This window comes from Takifugu rubripes, chromosome 5, assembly GCF_901000725.2.
Source record: "Takifugu rubripes chromosome 5, fTakRub1.2, whole genome shotgun sequence".
Classification (NCBI taxonomy): Eukaryota; Metazoa; Chordata; class Actinopteri; order Tetraodontiformes; family Tetraodontidae; genus Takifugu; species Takifugu rubripes.
This window is the reverse complement of record NC_042289.1, coordinates 9896043-9909711: the sequence shown is the minus strand read 5'-3', so window position 1 is coordinate 9909711 and position 13669 is coordinate 9896043. Positions and strand designations below refer to the sequence as shown.

Below are 13669 nucleotides of genomic sequence, written 5' to 3'. Positions count from 1 at the left end.
GACGAAAGTGATTCTTACTTGTGTTGCGTGAATACACACGCGTGGGTCCTGTAGTGTTACTATATAGCTTTAACGTTATTTACTAGTTAACAAACTCCGGCCTGCATTTGACTATTCTTGTGCATTTCTTTTTTTTTTTCTAAACCCAAATCTTAAAATCATGACGGCGGTTTTTTCTTTTCAAACACATCTCGTCTCCATCATGGACGCGTTATCCAAAGCGGTCGTAATGGAAATAAGCAAATTGGTAGAGATCGAGTCAAAGATGTTGAAAATAGAGATCACACGGGGGCGAAACGAGATCGCGTCGCTAACAGAGAAACTGAAGCTGATGGAGAAACTGCTTTATATTGCACAGGGGAGTAGGCAGGACACGGCGGCCGCAGCATGTTTGAGGGTGAGGGGTGGTCTGGAGGACAGAGTGGCGGAGCCAGACAGGACAGGACGTGCCATAGGAAGGTATTGTCGTGAGTGTTGTGTTGCTAAAATAGAAGCAAACCTGTCGTAACCTCTGATGCATGTCCTGATGGAAATATTAATACAAGTTTTGGCATCTCAGAGATAACCCAGAAGAGAGAGGAATTTGGTCCAGTGACAGTAGCAGTTTGCAAAGTGAAGATCCTGCAGTGGAGGTGAATCACTGTTTACATTAAGTCTTTTTTTAATAATTATTTATATTATTATTATTTATAATTGTTCGCAGTAGATAACTTAAAACAACATCTATCTCTTATTAGCTCTCAAATCCTCCCAAAGAGCTTGAAGTATTAGTTGTGAAGGAGGAACCATCAGAGTTAGTCATCAAGCATGACAGGACACATGACACTGGTGAGTAATAAAATATGGGAATCTCTACACTGTCACTTGTAGAAAATGATACCAAGTTCATCGATGTTAAGGTGTTTCAGATGTTAACATGCATTGTTTCTTTTGTCACAAGGGAAGGAAGCTGTCACAGGCACCGAGAAGAGTCCAGAGGTAAGGTCATGTCCTAAATCTAGTGGAGAGCATCAGCAGTCCCTTCTCCCTGACAGCTTGGTCATCCTGAGCACTCAGTCACATCTAAGTGGAACGGGACCGATGGAAACACAATGGAGTTCAGAGGTTACACAGACAAACACAAACCACGAGGCTGGGAAAAACTATGGTCAAAATATTGCCTCCCAGAACTTTAGTATGCACAGAAATGTGAAGCTTCATAATTTAAGGAACTCTGTAACGAAGAGATTGGGCTGCCTGCAATGTGGTAAAAACTTCAGATGCTTCAGCCAACTTGAAATTCACCAAAGAAGTCACACAGGAGAGAAACCATTCAGATGCTCACTTTGTGGAAAAAGATATGCACAAAAGGGGCACCTTTATACACACCAGCGTACACATACAGGGGAGAAGCCATACCGTTGTTCTATTTGTGGAAAGGGCTTTACTCAGAAATGTACTCTTGATATGCACCTACGTACTCACACTGGAGAAAAACCCTTTGTTTGTATGAAATGTGGCAAGGGTTTTACTAAAAACTGTAATCTGAAAAAACACCTTGCAACTCATCTAGAATAGATTCTAATGTGAAGATGCATGTTATTGAATTAAATCCTCTGACTGTTGGTGGGACATTAAGTAATGGAAAAACCTATGTTTCTTTATTTTTGTTCCAGTTTGTGTATCAACTGCTTTTTACAGTCTTGATATAAAATGTCAAAACATCAGTATGTTTCTTTTTTACTGCACTCAAGTTGAGGTATGTAAATTTACATTAAACCAATAAACAGATTATCTTTATTGTTGTTTTTTGTCAATATTAAACCAACCATCCACAATGTCTTGAGCACTGCACAGTTTTTATAATAGCGATGTCGGTAAACTAATGATGTCGGGAACTATGTTCACAGATTTGGAAACTGTGCCTACAGCAGAAGGTAAAAGCAGCTGTCAATCAAACTTTCGGAACCCTACACAGAAAAAAGAAAAAATGTTTGTTCTTTATCTAAATGTATTCACCAATACTATTAACTGGCTGCATTAGCGGTTTGTAGCCACTAGGAGGCACTACCAATCACAAAGCTCTAAGGGGGTGTGTCGTGCATCAAATTGGGCGTGTCATACAGCCTGCGAGGCCGCAGCGCTGTCGTTTTTCCCACAATTCATTGCGACATATTCCTCGACAAAAAAATATTTGATCGGCAGACAGAACTGTCGCTAGACTGTAAATCTCACATTTTAGGATACTCAGCATTTCTGTAGGGATGATGTGCGACACCACAAGCCGCAACTTCCGAATGCAATTAGCGGCTGTCCTTGAAAATCTAACGAAGGCGGCTTTGATAGAAATAGGAAACCTGGCTGATGAATGTTCCTCCGTTCTGCTCACCGAAATATCTCTTCACAAGACGGAGAATGAAGCCCTGAAAAGGAGATGTTACTCACTGGAGGTCCAGCTGAAAGCAGCGAGGGAAGCGCAGACATACCCCTCACATGTCAGCTGTGTCAGCCGCCGACAGCCAGCAGGTGAGCACCACCTCAAATAGCATGTCCGTTTTTATCTTGGTCGTTTTGCCAAAAGGGGGCTATCCCATTGTTTTACGCCCAAATTAATGGGGTGGAACTTTTGACCTTTTGATTGGCATTCGCCATGTTACATTTGAGTTACATTTAATTCCTAGCTCTTAAATTTAATATTGAGGTAAGTGTTTACCTGAACTCTGCGTTGCAGAACCTGCTCCATCAATCGATGGGGTTTATGGAAAAGACTGGTGCATGGATCTGTGGAGAGATGAGAAACTCTCCCTTCAGAGGAAGGAGACATTGGAGCCTGGGGCTACAACAAGCATGGGGTCACAGGTCAGTTTTCTATCTACCGTTAGCTTTTATTTATCTTTTTTTTTTAAAAATTAGTCTTTGCTTAAACGTCTGTGGCATCTTTCAACAGGCAGTTAACTTGCTGGAGACAGAGCCAGAACTCATTTTTATAAAGGAAGAGGCCTACGATGACCATCCCATTGGACAGCAGATGAGCATTTCAGATAATAGAAAAAGTATGTCTGTCTGATTTTTAAATGAGGGGAAAAAATGTCATAATGAATATGCATGATTTAACTGAGTTGCTTTTCCTTCAACAGTTATTGGAATGATTGACGAGCAAAGCATGCTTCAAAGATCCGTTAATGCGCTGCCACTTGACCCAGAATTGGGCAATTTTCCCATGATGGATGACAGCAATACACCGCTACGCTCACAGCCGACATTTATGGACAAAATAATAGAGGATGCAACCTTGAGTGCCCTGGTGGATAATACAAAACCTTGTTCAGCCACTTCAGAATATTCAGACTTCACAAATAATATGAACAATAATAATAATAATGCCTCGGTTCAACCAAAACCAATGAAGCCAGCAAAGCAGTTTGAGTGCCTGTTTTGCAGAAAAATATTCAATTATTTGAGCAGTTTAAAAGTCCACATCAGGCGACATTCTGGTGAGAAGCCATTCAGCTGCTTAGTTTGTGGCAAGAAGTTTGCACAAAAAACATATCTGAAGCTTCATCAGCGTGTTCATTCTGGGGAGAAACCATATAGTTGTCAAGGCTGTGGCAAAAGCTTTTCCCAGAAAAGCTCTCTCAACATACATCTCCGAACACACACTGGTGAAAAGCCTTACAGCTGTGTCGATTGTGGAAAATGTTACGCATACAAGTATGGTTTAAATCACCATCAGTGCTTTAATTAAATCAACAATCAGTATACTCTGATCAAAACAGCTAATTATAATAGCCGTGCTACAACATGCCAAAAATACCTATGTAAAACTGACAACACATCTAGCCAATATAGCAATGGCACACAGTTAACAGTGTAGTTTGACTTTTTAAATACTGCAGCGGCCTAAAACAAATAACAGTGACCTTTTCACAGTGAGCGTGTGCGAGCAGTTTACAACAGATGGAGAAACGTGTCAACAAGAATGAAGGGAAAGGTTCACAAGAGAGACCAGCAATGCTGTGTGGTTGCACTGAAAAGAAGAAAGGAGGAAGAGATGACGATGTTGGGGGTTCTTTGTGGGAGTGATGAGGATCGATAGGATCAAGAGTGAGACGATAAATCCAGAGGCTCATGTGCTTTGGACATGCATAGAGGAGGGACAGTGAATATATGGTCAAAGGATGCTAAGGATAGAACTTCCAGGCAGCAAACCTGGATGTAGAGAGGACATGAAGTTAGTTGGTGTGCACATTTAACTGTGGTTTTAATGCTCAAATACTGAATATTCTTCACTGTACATACTTATTTATACCTCTGTCAGTTTCAGATTAAAGGGACGTGTCTCTAATGCCAAAATGAAAATTTTTTACAAGTGGTCCAGCAAGATTGTAGCACAAACATGTCAAACTACCTCTTCAACAATGTAATAGGAAAACAAGTCATTCTTCATATCTAAAAACCTCAGCACAGCTTTATGTTATCCATGTTTATTGTAATTTTTTTGTTTGTTTTAAACCTGACATAAGCAGGGCTTTTTAAATTGGAAATCTGTGAAATCTTGATGTCAAAATATTTAAATGAAAATGTCTTTGGATGCTTTTTATTAGTATGGCTGTTATGAAATAATGTGCTGTAGTGGGTCAAATAAGTTTTATTTAAATATTTGCTTCTGTTTAAGAAACAGATGTCTATGTAATGAGAAATGTATTGGTACCGACTTAAAAGTGGGATTAATTCATATTGATCTGAAGTGTTATTTATAAAGCTGCCCCTTTTCATGCACACCTGCATGTCTGAGTGTAATAACTTGTATGAAATAAAATTTGAATCGAGTAAAAACATCCCTTTTTATTAAAAAGAAATCAGAACATCCCAATCTTAATCCAAATTCAACTGTCATGTTAAAATGAATACAACAGATAAACGAATCTCAAATATAACTGCCATTATATGCATTAGAAGTAGAACTTCATTTATAAGATGTAATGCATGTTTTTTTAAAAAAAAGAATTTACAGAGATCATTCAGCTCCAGTTTTCATGTGGGTTTGTCATTCTCAACACAGTGGGGTGCCATTAAATGCTGTTTGAGGCTGATCTTTTGGGAGAAGCTCTTTCCACATTTAACACAATGATATGGCTTTTCTCCTGTATGAACACGTTGATGACATTTTAAATTGCCTTTCTGAGAAAATCGTTTTCCACACATGTTGCAGCTGTACGGTTTCTCACCAGTGTGGACAACGCTGTGAATCCTCAGAGCTGATGGATTTGCAAATTTCTTTCCACACACTGGACACAACCTACCGTCCCCGTCAGGGCCAGCGGAAGGGTCGCATATGTGCGCATCTTTGTCAGGAAAACTCTTCTTACAGACACCACAGAAGTTTGACTTGTGTGATTGCATGTGGATTGTTAAAGTAACCTTGTGGGAAAATGTCCTGTCACATATGTGACAAATTAATCTTTCTGTGGTAGTTTCTTTAGAAATGCTATGAGACGCACTGTCTGAAACTTTGTTAAGAGCAGCGGTTTTTTCAAAGGTGTTGGCTAATGTTTGCAGCTTGCTGAGACTCGAGCCATCTGAAGCACTCACTGTTGGCTCCTGCTGGCTTTCTTGAACAAACTCTACGTCATCGTCATCCTCTTCGATTGCTATGATGTAAGAACTGAGGGTCTTCTCTTCATCACTGGCCAAGAGTTGCACAGAGGATTCTTCAGTGCCATCTGTAGACCTAGCTTGTTGAGCATAGGGATCAAATGCCGGGCTGCACATGCTGCTGTCTGCCAGGTAACCAACTGGAATCCCTTCTATTTTCTCACGCAAGCTTGTTTTCACTTCTGTTACAATAAAAAATAATTAAGATTTTTTTTAAAAAAAGAAACAAACTGACTCACCTTGCTGCTAAATTGTTAGGGTATAGTTCAAGTCATTCACCTTGTGTTTCTTGTTGGCTGTTGCTGGATGCGTCCTGTGACATGTTCACCTTAAGCTGCAACATAATATCTGTTCACTGCAGTATGTTTTGACAGCAATGAAAGAGTCTGCTTATTAAGTATCTATAATCACTGACAATAAAGCCTTCATTGCCTAAAACTCTTCTAAAGAATTTTCGTTAATTACAGTTGCTCACTGTGTTTTGTCGTGCTCTAGGATGATTAACATAGCTTCCTCTTACTTTGTATGAGGACTGCGGTGACTCTGGGACGTTGTCTTGGCTGTATGGCTCTCCATCTTTCCATAGATTCATGCACCAATCTTTTCCAAAGATTCCCGCTATGGTGGGAGAGGTAGATACTGGGAAGTGTAAATGCAAACGGGAAAATGGTTAAAGTCAGAGGCATGTCTGATTTAAAAAAAAAATGTTTTAAATCATCTGAGCGCTGCTCTTGCTAGACATACCACAAGCATCGCCATCTGTGGTGCTCACTGTTTGGACACCTATGCTGCGTTGACTTTGACGAAACTGGGGTTGGTTGGTTTTTCTCACATTTGTAAGTTCGCTCTCTAAACTATTTACCTTATCTGCTAAGGTTGAGTTAACAACCAGGAGCCGAGACAACTCCAAGCGAAGCTCGGCCGAGTCTTCTTCCACCACTTTGCAGACCTGACTCAAAACAGATTTGGCCATCGTCTGCACAATGGCGGTAAGCTGCGAGTGTAAATCGCTGCGGTTCGCCATTGCAGACAACATCCTCCTCACGTAAAGGAAATGCTGGTGAGTAAAAATTGTGAAATGTTGACTTAGTATAACAATATAATACGCAACCACTGTGCATTGGACGATGTTAACTACAGCGACTCCTGCCTAACGGGACCCAAATAAATGTAGCGTCTGTGACGTATTTCCGGCGGAAGTATCCAGTCAGCTGCGTAGCGTTACAGGACTTCCTCATTCGCAAGGGATATTCATGTATCTTTTCTAAAAAATATAATTAAAACCAATTGCTTTTTTGCATGCCGTAAGATTCGACTGGATATTCCCGGTAGAACTGCAGCTACGAAGATGAACACGGAAAAGGACTTTTCGCCATTGACGCCCAACATTGTCAGGGCTCTGAATGATAAACTGTACGAGAAGAGGAAAGTCGCCGCTCTGGAAATTGAGAAACTGGTTCGGGAGTTTGTTGCTCAGAATAATTCAACTCAAATCAGACATGTTATCCAGATCCTGGCCTCGGAGTTTGCGCTTTCACAGCACCCGCACAGTCGGAAAGGGGGTCTTATTGGACTAGCGGCTTGCTCCATTGCTCTCGGCAAGGACTCGGGTCTGTATCTGAAAGAGCTGATCGAGCCTGTACTCACGTGCTTTAATGACTCCGATAGCCGGTTGCGCTACTACGCCTGCGAGGCCCTCTACAATATAGTTAAAGTTGCCAGGGGAGCAGTGCTACCCCATTTTAATCTGCTTTTTGACGGTTTGAGCAAGCTTTCAGCTGACCCAGACCCAAATGTGAAAAGTGGGTCAGAGCTTCTGGACAGACTTCTTAAAGACATCGTGACTGAGAGTAACAAGTTTGACCTGGTGGCGTTTGTTCCACTGCTTAGGGAGAGAATATATTCCAATAATCAATATGCTCGTCAGTTTATAATTTCTTGGATCCATGTTTTGGAGTCTGTGCCAGATATAAACTTGTTAGATTACCTCCCTGAGATTCTAGATGGACTTTTCCAGATTCTGGGAGACAACAGCAAGGAGATTCGCAGGACGTGTGAAGTGGTGCTGGGAGAGTTCCTGAAGGAGATAAAGAAAACACCATCGAGTGTGAAATTTGCTGAAATGGCCAACATCCTTGTCATTCATTGCCAGGTCGCAGATGAAACGAAGCTCACAAATGACCTGATCCAGCTGGCAGCTATGACCTGGATGAGAGAATTTATCCAACTTGCAGGAAGAGTTATGCTGCCCTACTCTTCTGGCATCCTCACTGCAGTGCTGCCTTGCCTTTCCTATGACGACAGAAAAAAGAATACAAAAGAAGCTGCCAGTGCGTGTAATCACAGTCTGATGAAGCTGGTCACTCCAGAAGATGATGAAGATGATGAGAAATGCGGAAGTACTGGAACATCCCCCAAGGCAGATGACCAGTCTAAAACTGAGGTTGACAGCAATGATATGCTGAATGCTTCACAAGAATCTATTGGTTTCAGTAATATTAGTTTCTTTGCACCAACCAGTACTGACAGGCCTCAGGAAACCTTGGATTTGGACGGTATTGTACAGGTTTTGGACAGGCACCTCCACGACTCCTCTACTGGGATGATGACACGCATAGCTGTTTTGAAATGGGTCTACCACCTCTACATCAAGACGCCACGCAAAATGTTCCGTCACACTGACAGCCTGTTTCCGATGCTGCTGAAGACACTGTCTGATGAATCTGATGAGGTGATCCTAAAAGATCTGGAGGTGTTGGCTGAAATAGCATCATCTCCTGCTGGCCAGACGGACCAGGTGGGGTCCTGTGACAGCACTGATGTCAAACTGGTGCTCAAGGTCCCAGAGAGTGCTAAGCAAGGTCAGCAGCCCAGCAAAGCAGTGGACTCATCTCCCTCAACTCCTAGTATGAACTCCTATTTTTACAAGTTCATGATCAATCTGCTGAAACGCTTCAGTCTAGAGAGGAAGCTTCTGGAGAACAGAGGAGCTTTCATCATCAGACAACTCTGTTTGTTGCTTCACGCGGAAAACATCTTCCACTCGATGGCTGACATCCTGCTAAAGGAGGAGGACCTCAAATTTGCCTCCACTATGGTTCAAACACTTAACACCATCCTGCTCACCTCGGCTGAGCTCTTCCAGCTACGCAACCAGCTGAAGGACCTGCGAACTCAAGAGAGCTGCACGTTGTTCTGCTGCCTGTATCGTTCCTGGTGCCACAACCCCGTGGCCACTGTGTCACTCTGTTTTCTCACACAGAACTATAAACACGCCTATGATCTTATCCAGAAGTTCGGAGATCTGGAGGTCACTGTGGACTTCCTGATGGAGGTGGACAAGTTGGTACAGCTCATTGAAAGCCCCATTTTCACCTACCTGCGTCTCCAGCTTCTAGATGTGGAGAACAACCCTTATCTGATAAAGGCACTATATGGCCTTCTAATGCTTCTACCACAAAGCCAGGCCTTTCAGCTTCTGTCCCAACGCTTGCGCTGTGTCCCCAACCCAGAACTTATGAGGACAGTGGATGAATCCAGATACATGGATTCCAAACAACCACCGGTCTCCAAACGTGCCTCGCACACTCAAATTGATTACAATGAGCTGCTCCAGCATTTTGATCACGTTCAGAGTAAACACCTAGAGGTGCGACACCAACGTTCCGGACGCGCCTCCGATCACCTTGAGAGGAAGCTTATGTAAGGTTCACCCATGTTGACCTTTGACTGCTGTGAATAGTGTTAAACCTATGTTGTCAAGGACTAAATATAGTCATGCTAAAATTAAGATTTTCACTTTATGAAGTATTATATATGATTTATAAATATCAGTATATACACTGTCAAAAGACAAATTGTGTTTGTGCACTTATCTGCACCAACAGAAACTGTCATATAAGAAATGAAAGATTTAAAAAAGAAAAATACATGCCACATGTAGATTTGTTTGTAAGTTTTCTCATGTAAGAATACATAATGTAGATCTGATAGTCTGTTAGCAGCTACCAGCAAACCTGTTCCAGCCTAAAGGAATGTTCAGTGTCCGATTTAAAACATTCACTGTTCACGTCAAAATCACAGTATTTGGTTGGATTATGTGAGAATAGTGCATGTGTTCACTCAGTGTTGCCTTAGTCGCTTGTCTCCAAGAAACAAAACCTCTCTTGTGAAGCGTTGACCCAGATTAAGATGCTAAAACTGTGGAGTCCATTGAAGTAAATTCAGGGCAAGTTGATGTTGTTGCTCCACTTTCATTTCAGTTGTCGTGCTGCTGATTAGAAACCTTCCTGTAATCACCTCCTGATTTTCTCTCATTGTTTTATGTTCAGAAATCTTGTGTACATTTTCATTGGAACCAATAAAGTCAAGTGTATGATTAAAAACGGTCTCATACATTCCCCCAAAATCAAAGTCTGTCAATAGAAAACCAGTTGCAAGTTAGTGTAAACAGCCTTCTTAAGACCTTATGAGTATGTAAGTTTATTTAATTAAAAAAAAGTTAATGGCAATATAAAATGCACTACATTAAGAATCAATAATAATTATTAGCTATATGCTATAACTATTATGTGTGAACTTTAAGTAAAAATAAGCTTTCCACAGATAAATAATGAACTGCACAGCATGTTGTTGGGCAGACTCTACCCGGACACACATAACAAGTGAGATCTGCAGGTTCTGTTTGATCCAAACATTCCTGTCTTGCCTTCAAAAGCGATTCTCTAAAATTAAAAGTGCTTAAAAGTTACTCCAATGTTGTCCAGATAAAATCCCTTTACGGTGACCACCCTTCTATATCCTGAACTTACACTCAACCACATATTAACCGTTTGGTATGTGTTCTGTAACTCTAACCAAAACAGAAAAAAAGTTGCCGTGTATATTTAGAGATTACCAAGAGTACTCAAAGCTGTGGCAATGCTGGAACTGTATCAGTGGTAAACAGGATATATTTTTACAGACATAACTTCAGTCCAGATTGGTCACGTCTGTCTATGTATATATCTCCCCAGCCTGATTTTGGATGGTGTTTCTCCATGAACTCTTACACAATAACAGCCCGTTTCAGCAGACTTCTCAAGTGACTAAAAGGTGATCGTTGGATGATTATAGCATTACCGGTACTCTAATGAAAACACCATATTGAGCCCAGATACATAACATCCCCCTGTATGTGGGTATTTATAGATGCCATGTATGAAATATAGATGAAATGTGCAGTTCCCTCTAAACTAAAACAATAAATGAAGATATTGTTTGTTTGCTTTTTTTCCTGAAATGTCGAGCTCATTTGAGAATGTGCAAGCTCACACAGCGCTGCGCGGGATAACACAGTACACTCCTTTAGCAGCTGAGGTATTAACACCTATTGCTGGGGTTAAGACAAGTTGCCCTCCAGCTGATAGTTGTGGGAGGATCCTCTGGCTTTCTGCCTTGTCATCTAAGCCCCGTGAAAAACAATGGCCACCAGATGCACACAGCTTGACAATGACCTTGCGTGTCCAATTTGTGGACATATTCTCTGTGAGCCAGTACTGCTCATTTGCAGACACAGATTCTGTAAAGCCTGCCTGCTGGACAGCTGGGGGATACAAAACAGTGGCGAGTCACACTACTGTCCTGTGTGCTGGCAGAGCAGTTCCATGGATCAGATGGTGGTGAACACTGTGCTGCAAAGGTCCTGTGAATCTTTCAGGGAGAGCAGATGCAGGAATGACCCAATGGCTTGTAAAGAACACGGAGAAAAGCTCACACTCTTTTGTCTGGAGGACCTGGAGCCAATCTGTGGTTTGTGTGGTAAATCAGCTGCACACACAGGACACAGGCTCTATCCCATTAGAGAAGGTGCTCATGATTGCAAGGTAGGTTGAGTTAAAGTAGCGGGGTCGCTTATCTCCATGTTTGATAATGGTATCGCGTTTGAATTGTTGGAACCTGGATTTGTTGGGATAAATTGATTTAAGATTTTTTTCCTCTGAGGATTACAGCTGCAACAAAGGCTGAAACATTATTGATTCAAATATCTGGTTTGAATGCTAAATTTGAAGATTTGTAAGAGTTCTACCTAATACAAATCCAAATGTTTTCAATTCAATTCAAACTATTTTGATGAAAAGCTAGATTTTAACCAATTAGCAAAGTAGCATTTCATGAAATAAAGCATTTTCAGCTCATGAAAACACCTTTACTCACAATTTCTAACATAATTTGTGTTTCTTGATATTTTGACATGTACAAAAGTGGCTGACTTCATTATTATTCTAATAATAGATTTATATTTTTGGTCTGCTGTTGCCATTCCAGTCCCGAGGGAGGCTTGAAACTTGACTCCCACAAAGTTTCTGTATCGCCACATTCATGGACTCGTGCCCTCCTCGCCCTGATAATCTGAAATAATTCAAACAGATTAAGTGCTGAGACATGATGCCCAGCAAAAGGCTGACTTTCCCATCAACTTTGCAGAATGTTTAATAATTTTCTAGTCTGTAACTGAACTTTTGACCCATGGGCGTTCATGGCCGATGAAAGCGCTGCATTGTTGTGGCAGGTTGACCACCTGTCAACCCGAAACTGTTTTTAGAAGGTGATGTTCTGTCACTGACGTTACAGGAGGAACTGAGGAGCGCGTTGCTGCCTTTGAAAGAGACGTTACAACAGTACAAGAAGGCAAAAATAAACCTTGAAGAAATGACTGAACATGTTAAGGTACACTCGTTTCCATAACGTCACTGCAAACAGACAATATTAATAAAGGGAAATGGTCTCCTGTCAAAAATGTCTTTGCAGAATCAAACCGAGCACGCCGAGACACAAATCAGGGAGGAGTTTCAAGCCCTTCACCATTTCCTGAATGAGCAGGAGGCTGCCAGAATTTCTGCTTTAAGAGATGAGAGAGAACTGAAGGATCTGATGATTAATCAGCAGATTGAAGAAATGAACGATGAGATTTTATGCCTCTGCGACACAATCAGAACAGTGGAACAGGAGATGAACGCTCAAGATGTCCCGTTTCTGAAGGTAAAGACATTTTGAAATAATTCAAATTATGAAAATCAACAGTTTGGGAAAATGGCCCAAATTATTAACCTATGAAATTCTTTCAGAATTACAAGGAGACAATAAGGAAGTAAGTGCTCTTTCTTAATGCCTGCACGTATCAGATGTTTTTATGATGATATCACTCAACAAGGACTTAACAGCTAATTAGGGTAATGTTTTGGGGTGGTTTTTTTTAGAACCTGGCAGTCTTCCTCAGGTCCACAAATGATTTCTGGGGCTCTGATGGATGTGGCCAAACACTTGGGTTCTCTTAAATATCAAGTCTGGGAGAAGATGAAGAGCACAATAAAATACAGTAAGTTTTTAAAATAGTCAGCCAAGTATTGCTCCATGGTCTAAAACCGATCTTTCCTTTCAAGATCCTGTGATTGTGGATCCCAACACAGCAGCAGGCTGTTTCATCCTGTCAGAGGATCTCACCGAGGTGCAGAACTCCACCCAACTGTTCAAGCTGCCAGACAACCCAGAACGCTTTGACATTAGTGCTGAGATGCTGGCCGCAGAGGGCTATTCCTCTGGACGTCATAGCTGGGAGGTGGAAGTGAAAGATAACACCTACTGGGTGTTGGGAGTAGCCAGCGAGTCCATCAACAGGAAGGGCAAACATGTGCTGACTCCAGCAGAGGGATACTGGACTATAAGGTTTCGCAACGGAGAGCACAAGGCTTGCACGGCACCGTGGGAGCCGCTGAACATGAAAAAGCATCCAGATGTGATCAGAATCGTTTTAGACATGGACCGAGCCAAGGTGACCTTTTATGATCCTAGAGAAAGAACACCTCTCTACACTTTCACAAACATCATCACACCCAGGGCCTTCCCTTATTTTTGTAGCGCTTGCAAGGACCATCCACTGAAAATTCTGCCCACAAAAATATATTTGTCAACCGAAAATTGACCAACTTAAGTTAGATAGTTCTGCTTTTGCTAAAACTGCCAAATAAAACACTTTTTAATAGTAAAACTGCAGCAC

The 13669-nt window shown here is 41.5% G+C and overlaps 4 protein-coding genes across 6 annotated transcripts; 3 read left to right on the top strand and 1 right to left on the bottom strand.

Moving 5' to 3' along the window:
• Positions 1-105: 105 nt before the first annotated feature.
• Positions 106-4258, top strand: LOC101078753 (zinc finger protein 26). Its single transcript, XM_011604075.2, has 8 exons — positions 106-459; positions 560-632; positions 738-828; positions 941-1552; positions 2206-2505; positions 2711-2838; positions 2927-3032; positions 3117-4258. The coding sequence occupies exons 1-8, from the start codon at positions 161-163 to the stop codon at positions 3722-3724; spliced, it is 2217 nt and encodes a 738-aa protein (XP_011602377.2). The 5' UTR covers positions 106-160; the 3' UTR covers positions 3725-4258.
• Positions 4259-4804: 546 nt separating this feature from the next.
• Positions 4805-6812, bottom strand: LOC105416463 (zinc finger protein 239-like). Of its 3 annotated transcripts, none has more exons than XM_011604053.2 (4): positions 6379-6812; positions 6155-6273; positions 5914-5968; positions 4805-5816 (listed from the first exon to the last, which is right to left on the bottom strand). In XM_011604053.2, exons 1-4 carry the CDS (start codon positions 6668-6670, stop codon positions 5014-5016), a joined length of 1269 nt encoding a protein of 422 aa, XP_011602355.1. In that variant the 5' UTR covers positions 6671-6812; the 3' UTR covers positions 4805-5013. The 3 variants fall into 3 exon arrangements, with proteins under 3 accessions (XP_011602355.1, XP_029692389.1, XP_029692390.1); XM_029836529.1 differs by having other exon boundaries at positions 4805-5702; XM_029836530.1 differs by lacking the exon at positions 4805-5816 and having other exon boundaries at positions 5928-5989.
• An 18-nt stretch (positions 6813-6830) lies between these two features.
• vac14 (vac14 homolog (S. cerevisiae)) lies at positions 6831-10019 on the top strand. The gene has a single exon (XM_003964713.3). The coding sequence runs from the start codon at positions 6983-6985 to the stop codon at positions 9338-9340; it is 2358 nt and encodes a 785-aa protein (XP_003964762.2). The 5' UTR covers positions 6831-6982; the 3' UTR covers positions 9341-10019.
• Positions 10020-11082: 1063 nt separating this feature from the next.
• trim35-13 (tripartite motif containing 35-13) lies at positions 11083-13660 on the top strand. The gene is made up of 6 exons (XM_003964743.3): positions 11083-11498; positions 12247-12342; positions 12424-12654; positions 12741-12763; positions 12873-12991; positions 13056-13660. Exons 1-6 carry the CDS (start codon positions 11097-11099, stop codon positions 13592-13594), a joined length of 1410 nt encoding a protein of 469 aa, XP_003964792.3. The 5' UTR covers positions 11083-11096; the 3' UTR covers positions 13595-13660.
• Positions 13661-13669: the final 9 nt, after the last annotated feature.

Bases quoted from the DNA above. Each gene is read 5' to 3' on its own strand.
- vac14 (XM_003964713.3), top strand. From the start codon at position 6,983: ATGAACACGGAAAAGGACTTTTCGCCATTGACGCCCAACATTGTCAGG.
- trim35-13 (XM_003964743.3), top strand. From the start codon at position 11,097: ATGGCCACCAGATGCACACAGCTTGACAATGACCTTGCGTGTCCAATT. The intron at 11,499-12,246 runs GTAGGTTGAGTT...CTGACGTTACAG, and splicing joins AAGGTGCTCATGATTGCAAG to GAGGAACTGAGGAGCGCGTT. The intron at 12,343-12,423 runs GTACACTCGTTT...ATGTCTTTGCAG, and splicing joins AAATGACTGAACATGTTAAG to AATCAAACCGAGCACGCCGA.
- LOC101078753 (XM_011604075.2), top strand. From the start codon at position 161: ATGACGGCGGTTTTTTCTTTTCAAACACATCTCGTCTCCATCATGGAC. The intron at 1,553-2,205 runs AATAGATTCTAA...TCGCTAGACTGT, and splicing joins ACACCTTGCAACTCATCTAG to AAATCTCACATTTTAGGATA. The intron at 3,033-3,116 runs GTATGTCTGTCT...TTCCTTCAACAG, and splicing joins CATTTCAGATAATAGAAAAA to TTATTGGAATGATTGACGAG.
- LOC105416463 (XM_011604053.2), bottom strand. From the start codon at position 6,670: ATGTTGTCTGCAATGGCGAACCGCAGCGATTTACACTCGCAGCTTACC. The intron at 6,274-6,378 runs GTATGTCTAGCA...TACACTTCCCAG, and splicing joins CACAGATGGCGATGCTTGTG to TATCTACCTCTCCCACCATA. The intron at 5,817-5,913 runs GTGAATGACTTG...TTATTGTAACAG, and splicing joins CAGCCAACAAGAAACACAAG to AAGTGAAAACAAGCTTGCGT.